At 39.7% G+C, this 13,002-nt stretch overlaps 1 protein-coding gene across 1 annotated transcript; it reads left to right on the top strand.

The window, feature by feature from the left end:
• The first annotated feature begins 587 nt into the window (after nucleotides 1-587).
• LOC129769537 (uncharacterized) lies at nucleotides 588-1,706 on the top strand. Its single transcript, XM_055771884.1, has 2 exons — nucleotides 588-972; nucleotides 1,030-1,706. Exons 1-2 carry the CDS (start codon nucleotides 691-693, stop codon nucleotides 1,621-1,623), a joined length of 876 nt encoding a protein of 291 aa, XP_055627859.1. The 5' UTR covers nucleotides 588-690; the 3' UTR covers nucleotides 1,624-1,706.
• The last annotated feature ends 11,296 nt before the right edge of the window (nucleotides 1,707-13,002 follow it).

Below are 13,002 nucleotides of genomic sequence, written 5' to 3' on the forward strand. Positions count from 1 at the left end.
AACGGACAAGGCGAGTCAACCAATTGTCAAGCGAGTCCACCGGGTCAGTAGCTGCTCATTGTCAAGTCAGCTACTAGCAACGTATAAATGGGCCTTAATGCTGAATTCATCTCTAGTAGGTGGATTCTAATATTGCCAAACAAATGTCTCAGAAAAAAAACAACCACGGCTTACAGAGACAAGGCTAGCTACTCCGGATCAGTCATTTTTTAGTGACGTCATCTGAGTCGTTGAATTAAACAATGTGTTCTCATTTTTTATTTTTCGTGCTTTGTAAGTTTGTGCGTCGATAATATAGTTGATTATATTTAACACCATGAATAATTTGATAAAACATTTTTCCACAAAGAACATAAATCTCGGTTTTTCGGAAAGCGAAAGAATCTCTTTTTTGGCCCGATAATGTCATTTTCATAATTTATACACCCGCTCACAGCGCATTGAACCATATTCGGTTTTTCATTTCAGGAACATTTACGCGTAAGTCGGAAAACAAAATACAACTGGCGACTGTTTACACTGACGACTCGGATGACGTCATAAAAAAAATGTTTACTCGCTAAAGAACTAGCCTTGTCTCTGTAAGCCGTGAAAACAACAAGCTGTCATTTTGGTCAACTGGGAGAGTGGCGCGACGGGCGCGACATTCTGTGCACAATTCAGTTGGGATTTTTTTGAATTTGCTTCACAATGCGGAGCGCAACCGTAAACAAATTGGATGTAAAGCTTAATTTGGATGTGAACACGGAGGAATCATGCTCACGCATTCTCCAAACTGCTATCGGAATTATACTGTTTCAGCGTGATCAGATTCCCTTGTGCTATGATTTGTTAAAAAAGGCTGTGGAGATATTAATCCAGAAAGAAACAACTGAGAATGAGCAACAGCGAAGTGGGTTGGATTGTTATCAATTGAAGAAACAACGCAAGATTGCGATAGGAATGTGGGATAGATTGCAATATTTGTTTGGGGTAATAATATTAATCGATTGCCGAAAGTAACATTTCCATTATTCATTTTCTTTCTAGGAAATATCTAATGCCACAAAAAAGTGCACGGGAAATATGCGGATATCCCTCCTGTTTGGATCAACTATCTACACAGCAAAAGAAGCCTTCCAAATAGATGTACCGACAGTCAATAGAAACCATTATTCGGCTCATCATCGCAATGCTTTAGAACCAATTTTAAAACATCTAGCACTGGAAATGATGCTAACGGACGAATTTCAACCGAGCGGTAAGATATCGGGCCCAACGAATATATTTATATTGCTTGGCGTTACACCAGGTTCAGACCAAGAAAACAATAGTACTGAAACAACGACTGCTTGGCAAATAATCGAGAATTATCAGCTGCCGATAAATTGTCATAAATATGAGATAAATGTATCTCAACGGGATAGTAACACGCATCTACACTGCTGCAAGGAAATGGATGTATTTGATGACTTAGTACAAGCCCTGCAGCTCAACCAAAATGATACCCCTGCGGTCAATTTAAATGGCAACGGAGATTTGACCAACAGCACTGAATTCGTTTGGTATCAAATAGGAGATCCGCTGAAAGGATATAAAGAAGTGCTAATAAGAGGAAAATCAATGTGGGACTGGGAGCTGTAATTATTATGTAAAACTGACCCGGCAAACGATGTTCTGACATATAAATTATTATTTTGGGTGCTAAATAAAACATAACTAATGCATTGTAAATGTTTTAATTATCTATAAAATAATCGAATGTGATCGATAAAAAAGAACAAATGGCACGATTCGAACAAAAGTTGACTTCTATGAAAAACAATGCATCATTTGTTCTTCATAGAAGTAACTGATATATTTGATCCTTGATTTTTTTTGATCAATATTGTTCTCAGAAATGTTAGCTACTCTACATACTTTGAAGTATGATAATTGTAAAAAATTGTAAATTGCGATTGGAAATTATTTAAAATCAAAATACAAATGATTGACACATGGTCCATTCTGTCAGGACATGATATAGAGCCATTTCGCCATGGTAAATGGTACATGGTCCGCTTCGACTGCATACTATGAGGGGTTTTCGTTGATCATTCATAACAATTTCGATCCGTCAATCCTGCTGTATGCGTAATTTTCCAAATCTGATAAGTGTGATATGTAGCTTACATAATACTTAGCCAAACGTAATCAATAACTCAAAATTTTCAATTTTGCGACTTGGTTCGCTCTGACCTAACAATGACCAAATGTAAAGCCAAAAAAGTAATATATTTTTGTCGATAAATAGAAAAAAGAAATAAGAGAATCAATATTCATTTGGTTCAATTGCTGTCTCTCTCTCTCTCTCTCTCTCTCTCTCTCTCTGATTCGAGTCGGTTTTTGGCACGTCGGCAAGCCCCAGCGGTACGTCATGTTGCCACATTGGAATCTGTATTTGCGAGCAACGAAATCTTTTTATCTGTAGAGGAAACAGAAAATCTGTATTGAAATCTGTATTGCGGATTTTGCACCTAATAAGACTTTTGCTATATAATTTGTATACCAGGTGAAGCGTCATCGTCACTTTAATAGGAAGAGGCCTATGGCCTATTATTGTGCTGTAAAGCAGTGCCACAATAGTCAACGTATGACTAAAAACACGTCGATATTGTACCACAGATTCCCACGCTATGACGAGCAGAGGAAAATGTGGATACGCTTCTGTGGACATGATGAATCCTGGTGTCCAGACCAAAAATATGGAGTTTGCTCGAGCCATTTTAACGCAGAGAGCTATGAACAGCGAAATGAATATACCGGGGCTTAACGGCGCAGACAACTTTTGAAAAATGGTGAGGGAGGAAACTCAAATTATCGAATGATACATACAATGTATTTCACTTTTAGCATTACCAATCGTGTCCGGACCCATGAACTAGAATGATATTGAATTCCCTCATGCTTCCGAGGATGCAATCGAACATTCTGGAAGAATAGGAATATATTAGGGTGGGTTTAGACTAGTGATATATTCATGTGAAGAAATATGATGAGATTTATAGATATCGCATCAACCGTTTACACTAGCGTGAACTTCTATAATGAATATATTCATATTATCGGTGAATTTATTCACCTAAAGTAGAACTGCATCCAACTTTAGTGATTTCTCACCAGTGAGAAATTCACAAGCGTTTACATATGCTAAATTTATTCAAGTTATATATACAACCTCGAATAAGTGTATCATATTTATTCTCACCCGTTTACACCTATTTTCACGTGAATAAATCCATCTATAGCTATAGATCTCCCTAATGTAAACCCGCCATTAGGCTGTCAAAAAAGTCCTGCGGTATTTTTTTTTTGAAATTTCATTTGTTCATAAAATTAGTTACAATCATCTGTTTTAAGTCAAATATGCGCCGTTTTATTCGATGACTTGTTCCCAACGAGATGCCAACTTCATAATACCCCTGTTATAGAAGCTCGCTTCCTTATTGGCAAAAAACTCGGATAGCCAATTTTCACAGGCCTCTTTTATGGCTAACTTCTGACTACCTAGCTCGTTCGCCATGGACAAAAACAGGTGGTAGTCACCTGGTGCAAGGTCCGGACTATACGGCGGATGCAAAAGAACCTCCCATCCGAGCTCCCGGAGCTTCTGGCGCGTCACCAAAGAAGTGTGTGGCCTGGCGTTGTCCTGATGGAAGACAATGCGGCCTCTGTTTATCAAAGATGGCCTCTTCTTCATGAGTGCTACCTTCAAGCGGTCCAGTTGTTGGCAGTACAGGTCCGAATTGAGCGTTTGGCCATAGGGAAGCAGCTCATAATAGATTATTCCTTGACAATCCCACCAAACACACAGCAGAACCTTCCTGGCCGTTAATGAGGGCTTGGCCACCGTCTGAGCCGCTTCAGCGGGCTTCGACCACGACCGTTTGCGCTTCACGTTGTCGTAAGTGACCCACTTTTCATCGCCAGTCAACATCCGCTTCAGAAACGGGTCGATTTTATAACATATAACATCCAATAGCATCCAATAACTGAATATTTGCATGTCGTGTTTTGTGTCGAATATATTTGATCAAATTTTAACTGTCAAAAAGAGTCAAATATTTGGCTTCGGTCAAACAGTGTAGGTTTTGAAGTTTTTTTCAATAAATCTGAACAAAGAATATATTGCGCAACTGTGAACTAAATTTTATTTTTTTAGAAATGATAATTGATTGATTGAGTTGAATATAGCTTCAGTTCTCCCACAATAACGGAACTGTGATAACTCAATTTGTTGATTTCAACATTGAAGCTTTGGTTGTAACTCAAACCATATTCATAAAACTAATTATTGAAACGGTGTGTAATCGGAAAACCTTCGATTTTTGAAGAGGTCGTTTGAAAGATCTAGGTTAATCTACTGCATAGTATAGGCCCAAAATAATAAAAATACAATGTCACAATCATTCGAATTCTCGAGCGCAAATGAACTAGAGATCTTCTAGAGACAAAATGTGTTCAGAGTTCTCCAGAATTTGAAGTAAAAGTCGCTTTGTTGTTGAATTGACACTGAGACATATCCCTTTTTACTTTTTTACCGGCTGAATGGAGTTGTATAATAATCACTTCATTCGAAAGATAAAATGCCCAAGACTTATATGATTGTCACTTATTGGTCTAAAATCGTTTGAATAGCTTGAAAATTGCTTTGAAAACATTGAGATCATAACAATCTAGCTCATGATGATTGCTTTTGTGATGATCGTAATACGTCAAATCGGACGGACGTAAAATCAAGGCACCTGGAGAAAAGGAGGATTTGCGCATTCGGTTCCCGTGATGCAATCGTATCCAAGAGCATCAGTTCCTGTTTTGCTTTCGCATGGAATGGTCACGAGGATATGTTCGTTTGTAGATGCGCTCGAGCAAAGGTAGATTTGCTATTTCGGTTTCAGTGATGCAATCGTATCCAATAGCATCAGTTTCTATTCTGCTTCCGCGTGGAATGGTCATGAAAACACTCGTGTATTATTCTCACGAGAACAAAATAGAATTATGTACCAAACTTCATCAGTTGCTTTTGCAGAATCACGCAAACCCAACTTTCTGGACCACCAATTAGTTCGAAATAGTTTCAATTTCATACTCATACTCATCCTCTCACACTCTAACGAGGAAAACTTCCAGCAATCTTCTGAAATAATTATTCATTCATCCATTGAGAACTGATTCAGATGCAACTTCAAAAAATGATTACAGGGCCAGCGGTAGTTCTACGTCTACCTTGCGGTTATATCACAGATTGTTTCAGCTGTATTTCAAGCTTTGAATGTTCCTCGAAGTGGGTAGATGTTTCATGTCTATGAAAAGTTTTGAAAGTGTCAAATTTTTTGAAATACGATTTTGTGCATTGATCGTCCCGGCCAGGAATTTTAAACGAAGCACTTGGAACTTTTCTTTTAGTGCTTCCAGTGAGCTTTTATACATCAAATCTACGAAGAATCGATATTCTTTCAATTGTGGAAGTACATCTATTGATTCGACACCGATTGTTACCGTCATTGCATATTTTTGCCAGTCGATGTTCCTTGTTAGGTCAAATGGAACTCGGAAAGGTTCAGTAGGTTACGGGCCACGCTTGATTGATATATTGATTGGCAAATTATCGCTACCATGGGGTTCGTTGATGACCTTCCACTGGCAATATAATAATAGCAAATTTGAGCACAAAGATAGGTGGAGTCGACTTTCTCGAGGCGGAGGTTTTGGAATTCGTATCGCTTGACCAGTGTTCAAGATAGTAGAGTTGAAATCGTCACGTAAATTGTAAAAAATAGCCGCTCTAGCGTCATCATAAGGATCGCCCAACCCAGTTCCAATGGAGTTCATGTTACCCAGAATTATAACTGGGGATGAGAGAATCGAGACTAGATCCCAAAGTTGACTACGGCTAATGTAAGTATTTGGAGGAACGTATACTGAAGCTATGCAAAGTTGTTTATCCTTTGCAGCTATCTGACATGCGACAATTTCGACGTCTAATAGAGCTGGGAGAGGAATTTTATAGAAAGAGTAGCACTTTTTGATCCCCAAAAGTACTCCTCCATAAGAATCATTTCTATCCAGGCGAATAATGTTAAAATCGTGGAAGTTGAGTTCTGTGCAAGAAGAAAGCCATGTTTTAGAAAGGGCGAATATATCACAGTCATAATTTTGAAGTAACAATTTGAACGAGCCTAGTTTAGGCACTAGACTACAGCATTGTAGCACAGTGATCATATCTTCTACTACGTTAGGTGAATTATCCATCGAGAGATATGATTGATGCAAGGAGGGGCCATGAAACAGTCAGTTGCTTAAGATAAGATTTCAGAGATGAAAGCAAGGCAAAAATAAGGCTTCTGAGGGGCTCTTGAATTTTGAACGTGTTTAATATGAAGTCCACAATGTCCGAAAAGGCTATCAATCCTCGATTAGATGCGAGTTTTCTAGAAGAAGATCGTGGAGCAGCGTTTGTATTTCTCTTCTCCGGGTAATAGTGTAAAATCCTTATTGCTACCAGGAACTGGCTGAGAAGGAGTCTTCTGATCCGTTCTTCACGTAGAACTACATCTTACATCAAGGGTGCCAAATCAGAAAACAAGTCACCTTTTTATGAAATAGGGTTAACGTTAATAACTATCGAATCGGAAATTTTCTAAGATTTGTTTGATATGCTATGCATCAGTCTTCCGAAAAACACTTAAACATGTCTACGTGATGTGAAAATTCCATGTTTTTGTTTGAACTCGAATATGATTTTCGCTAGTGTTGAATGTCTATCCCAAACACAGTTCCTTCCCTGATCTCATTGTTGGAGTTACTCTTCGAAAACAGGTAGGCTAAGTTCTGCTTTTTGCTACCCTTTTTTTGCTTTTCCTTCCTGTTTTTATCGTCCTCATTAACAAGAAATTAATTTCTTGCTTTCACAATGGAAGTGGATATTACTAAACACCACAGTCCCCCTGCCCCTCCCATTCCTAATAATGAATCAACTATCCCGGAGCCGGGGACCCCGATCCACCATCAAAAACAGCTCCTCGGATTAAGTCCTATCCTGAAGATTCCGATGGACCTTACAATGTTTATTTTCGCTCCCGTCAGAAAGCTTTGAGAATTTTGACAATAGCCAGAGAACTCAAAAAGAATTTCAGCACGGTCGATTCGATAAAACTAATTAGACAGCTAAACAAGCTTCGCGTGGTTGTCAAAGACCACAAGCAAGCCACTGAGATAACGCAATGCAAACTTTTTACGGAGGAATATTTTGTTTATATTCCTTCAATAGACGTTGAAATTGATGGTTTCATCACCATGGAAAAGGTCGATTCAAGAATGCCAATATTGATCATCTGAAGATACTTGCTTGCAAGAAATTGCATTCGGTATCTCATTCCGAAAAAGGGAAAGAGTATATCGAATCAGGTTCGTTTCGAGTAACCTTTCCCGGAAAAGTTCTTCCACAATTTGTGGAAATTGAAAAGGTTTTGCTTCTGGTGCGCCTTTACGTACCTAAAGTGATGAGCTGTATGAAATGCAAGCAATTGGGGCATACAGACTCCCACTGCAGCAACAAGATACGTTGTGCAAAATGTGGGGGGATGCATGAGGATAAATCATGCTCTGAAGATGCCGATAACTGCATTTTCTGCAAAGGAGAAGTTCACGATCTTTCTGCGTGTCCAGCGTTTAAATCGCGGGAGGCAAAAGTTATGAACTCTCTCAAACAACGATCCAAGACGACGATGCTGAAATGCTCAAAAGGGCTGTCGCAAAAGAGATCCCTAATCCTGGAGCACATGAGAACCCTTATGCAATTTTGCCAACCGATGATTGTGAAAATTTTACTTCCATTGAAGAAGCATTCATGTGAATACCGGGAGGCTCAAGAAAAAGAAAAATTTCTGCTCCTCTTACTCCTCCGACTCCTCGTAAGAAGCAAGAAAACTTTAAACCAACTGAGAAATCCTCTGGAAGTGATAAAACTCCAAAACAAACACCTCCTGGTTTTACTTCCCCGAGAACACAAAAAGACGTGAACACTCCGTCCGTGTCTTCCAAAGCTGGGTTATTTTCCCTTCCAAGTATTGCGAGTCACATTCTAGATACTTTAAACATTCCCGAGCCCCTCAAAAGTATTATCATTAGTTTGGTTCCTGCATTATTTGCATTCTTGACAGAAAAATGGCCCCTCCTTGCAACCATTTTCTCTCTCGATGCCTAATTGTTCTATAAGCGATATGGATACAATTAAAGTTATTCAATGGAACTGCAGAAGTATTAAACCCAAAATCGAATCGTTAAAATTTTTAGTCAACAATATAAGTTCTGACGTATTTGCTCTTTGTAAAACATGGCTTACCCCTGATGAGGACTTGAATTTTCATGATTTTAACATTATCCGTTTAGACCGAAGAGACTCACACGGTGGCGTTCTTTTGGGGATCAAAAAATGCCATTCCTTCTATAAAATCCCATTACCATCGCTTCTAGGAATCGAGGTAGTTGCTTGTCAAACCACGATAAGGGGAAAAGACCTATGCATTGCTTCTGTATATATTCCTCCCAGAGTTGGAATTTCACGCAACCAACTCGATGGAATTATCGAGATTTTACCTGAACCCAAGTTAATATTGGGTGATTTCAATTCACATGGTGTGGCCTGGGGGGCACTATATGATGATAACCGTTCCTCAATCATCTACGATCTATGCGATAATTTCAATTTATCAATTTTGAACACTGGCGAAGCTACAAGACTACCCAACCCAAGAGAAAGTACACTAGACTTGTCACTCTGTTCGTCTACTTTATCGTTAGATTGTATGTGGGAAGTAATCCAAGATCCTCACGGTAGCGATCACTTACCAATCCTTGTTTCTATTGCCAATGAGATGTGTCCACAGAAATTGGTCGAAGTTGTATACGATCTTACCCATAATATTGACTGGGAGAAATTTGCTAGTATTATATCAGAGAGCATCAATTCGACTCCTGAACTTCCACCTCTAGAAGAATATGATTTCATTGCTAGTTTGATTTACCACACTGCTATCTTCTTCTTCTTTGTTTTTAAGAGGCTTTAAACTTTGCAGTTCATTCGCCTCTAGGAGACACTGCTATTGAAGTTCAAACGAAACGTTTCCCTGGTGCAAAACTTCGCCGACGCCCTGGTGCTCCTTGGTGGGACAAAGAGTGCTCGGATGCTTATTTCAATAAATCCTCTGCTTTCAAAATTTTTCGCAAAAATGGCTCAATGGAAAATTTTGATAAGTATGAACTTTTGGAGACCAAATTCAAAAATCTTATTGGAGCGAAAAAACGCAGTTATTGGCGACGATATGTCAATGGTTTGTCAAGGGAAACATCTATGAGTACCCTGTGGAACACGGCCAGGTGTTTGCGAAACAAAAACCATACAAACGAAAACAAATAGTATTCAGACCGATGGATTCTTGATTTTGCCAAAAAAGTATGTCCAGATTTTGTCCCTGCAGAAGACATATTTCGTAAAGGGTGTGTCACATCAAATTGCATCACGGAAAAACGCTGTAGAAATTTAATTTTTAGGAATTATATCTTCAGCTTTCGCTTATAATCAGATAAGAGTGTATAGATCACGTTGGCCATGCTTCACTGTCAATTTTTCGTAAATTTGGAAAAATGTCGTCGAACGAAAAAAAGAGTCGTGAATTAATCCTGTGCACTCATTTCGAGAATCCGGAGTTGTCACATCGGGACATCGGTAAGATGCTGGGAATCGTCCAATCCACGGTCAGCAGAGTACTAAAACGATACTTCGAGAACCTAACCATCGACCGGAAGGTGAAGAACGGCAAAAATGGATGCTCCGTCAGTGAAAAAGATCACAAGCGCGTAGTTAAGCAGTTAGACGTGATCCGAGAAGTTCGGTCCGGGATGTCGCCAATAAGCTGAATTTGTCAAGTTCATTCGTCCAGCGGACCAAGCAGCGGGAGGGCCTGCGTACATACAAGGTTCAGAAGGCTCCTAACCGCGACGAAAGGCAAAACATGGTGGGGAAGACGCGAGCCCGGAAGCTGTACACTGAAATGCTGACGAAGCCGCATTGCCTGGTAATGGACGACGAAACCTACGTCAAAGCGGACTTTCGTCAGCTGCCGGGCCTGTTGTTCTTCTCCGCAGAGGACAAATTCAGCGTTCCGGAGGAGATTCACAAGCAGAAACTATCCAAGTTTGCCAAAAAATACATGGTGTGGCAAGCGATCTGCCCTTGCGGAAAGCGGAGCGCCCCCTTCGTGATGACCGGCACGGTAAACGGGCAGGTTTACCTTATGGAGTGCCTACAGAAGCGCTTAGTACCACTATTGAAGCAGCACGAGGGCCCTACCATCTTCTGGTACGAAACCAACGGGGTCACCTTCGTGCCAAAGGAAATGAACCCGCCCAACGCGCCGGAGCTTCGCCCAATAGAGAAATATTGGGCGATTATGAAGCAGGCCCTCCGGAAGAACCCAAAAGTTGTCAAATCGGAGGCGGACTTCAAGAGAAAATGGATTTCTGTTCAAAAAAAACTACAACCTGACGTTGTACAGAACCTTATGGACGGGGTAAAGAGGAAGGTGCGAGCATACGGGCTTGGGCTCGAAGTATGAATGAAAAGAAAATGACAAAAGCTGTTTAATAGTTTTTATTTTACTGTCTAAAATTTTCAAAAGGATCGGTCTACTGGGCGAATTTCTACAGCGTTTTTTCCGTGATGCAATTTGATGTGACACACCCTTTAATACATCGTCTTCCAATAGTAATAACGAGACATTGTTTTCTATGACTGAATTCTTACTTGCACTTCTTTCGTGCAATAATTCAGCTCCTGGTTCCGATGGAATCAAATTTAATCTTTTGAAGAACCTTCCAAACGTCGCTAAGAAACGTTTATTAAGGTTATTTATTAAGTTTATTGAGCAAAATATTGTCCCTATCGAGTGGAAACAAGTGAGAGTAATAGCCATTCAAAAACCGAATAAGCCAGCTTCCCACCATAACTCATACAGACCAATAGCCATGCTATCTTGCATCCGTAAGTTATTGGAAAAAAGACGGGTGGGTAATGTCGGGGACATAACCGGAGTGACGTAGAACCATACAAAGGGGACAGCTTTTGCTAAATATATATTTTAAATATATTGTTTTATTTTCTTCTCCTACGTGAATACCTACTTATCTACCTGAAAAATGGATTAGTTTACTGTTTACTCTTTATGAACATGTTGGGGGTTCAGAAAAGAACCTTTGGTGCTGTGTTTTTGCGTTTTTTTTTACAAACTTCTTTTGGCGTATTTGGCACATATCGTACAATCAAAATGATGGCTGTGATAGGGAATGCATAGGTGGTCATCAGCTCATTTACTATCATATATTTCTCTATTGAGCACATTACCGTACCTTAAACTGTGGTTTCGGAGACGAATGAATTGTAAGATTTGTAGTCTCCGCAAACAAAGTAAATAAAAAAGAAAAAGAACTGAGGTTTTGGAGACGAACTCTACGATCTGTCGAGAAATAAACGAGCTATAAGCGTTCTGAAAAACCAACAGTAAATACAGGGACGGATGACATTCGGATTAAAGTTCTTTAAAATAAGAACAGAGCAGCAGGAACTACATAGCTCATCATGTTGCTCCTTAGTTATTTTTCTATACAATGCAGATGTAACGTCAGTCAATTTTCAACATCAGTTATCATCCAAAGAAAGCAGTTCATGCTACCGAGAAAACTCGTTAATGCCATCCTGCATACAATGTATTGTAATTTGAAGCCACTTTTAATTCGGAAACCATGTATGGGTTTGTGAAAACTGAATGATCAATTTAAAAGACCCCAACCATCAATAAGTTCAAAAACACGCATAAACAAAATAATTCAGTTCATATTATATGTCATATTATGTCACTTTAGAATGCATTGGTATTGTAAATAACTTTTAATAACTCTTCTTTGAATGGTTTAATGGCCCTGAAAAGCGCCGTGTTTTACGGAGGCTAGTTTTGCCACCAAAGCAGGTTGTATAAACAAATTTTTTCCTTCTTCTACCTGCTGCCGTTTTGCGATTGCGTTTGCCACTCGCTGAAACTAGTTGTTGCCACCGAACCGAATGTGCTCAACTCGAGCACTCCAGCGGCAGAAATTCTATAACCGCTATTAGGTATACTGGTGCTACGGCACCAATCCGTTGATGCGGTGAGATGTGAAATGATGCCATACAACCACACTGATTTACGGTTTGAAAGAGAATGATATATTTTTCAGCGGATCCGCGCGTTTTGTACTTTAGCGGTACACGCTCACAGGATAGAGACAAATCGGCAGACTCAGCCAAAGGGGCGAGTCCAACGAGACGAATGAATGAGCGTTAAAAGGCAGCGATGGCAAAAAAAATACATTCATAGAGGCGAATGAACTGAAAAGTTTAAACCCTTCTTCTTCTTCTTCTTCTTCTTTAATGACACTAACGTTCCTAGAGGAACTTCGCCGTCTCAACGTTACTTGCGTCATTTTTATTAGTACTTAGTTGAGATTTCTATGCCAAATGACACGCCTTGCAATGCATTCTGAGTGGCAAGCTCTAGAATACGCGTGATCACAGTGCAAGTCGGAGGAAATTTCTTTGACGAAAAATTCCCCCAACCAGAACGGGAATCGAACCCGAACACCCGGCATGTTAGTTATGACGCTAACCACTCGGCCACGGGAGCACAAGAGTTTAAACCCTCTTAAAGCCAAAAAGAAGAAGAAGAAAATACATTCATTACGATTTATTCGCTCGTTGGATTCAGATGCAGGCTAAAAAAGGTCCTTTTCAGGATCACAAAATTATCTTTAATCTAAAGAGTTTATTGTTTTGTTATCACTCGATATCCCCATCTTGTTCGGCTAAACCTTCCTGTTTAGCGATTGCGTTTGCCACTCGCCACAGCTTTCACAGTTAGAAAATTTCTTCCCATCCAGCTTGTGACTGTGACT

This window comes from Toxorhynchites rutilus, chromosome 2 (genome assembly GCF_029784135.1).
Source record: "Toxorhynchites rutilus septentrionalis strain SRP chromosome 2, ASM2978413v1, whole genome shotgun sequence".
Classification (NCBI taxonomy): domain Eukaryota; kingdom Metazoa; phylum Arthropoda; class Insecta; order Diptera; family Culicidae; genus Toxorhynchites; species Toxorhynchites rutilus.

Coding starts and splice junctions, on each gene's coding strand:
- LOC129769537 (XM_055771884.1), top strand. CDS start 691: ATGCGGAGCGCAACCGTAAACAAATTGGATGTAAAGCTTAATTTGGAT. Junction 973..1,029: donor GATTGCAATATTTGTTTGGG/GTAATAATATTA, acceptor TTTTCTTTCTAG/GAAATATCTAATGCCACAAA.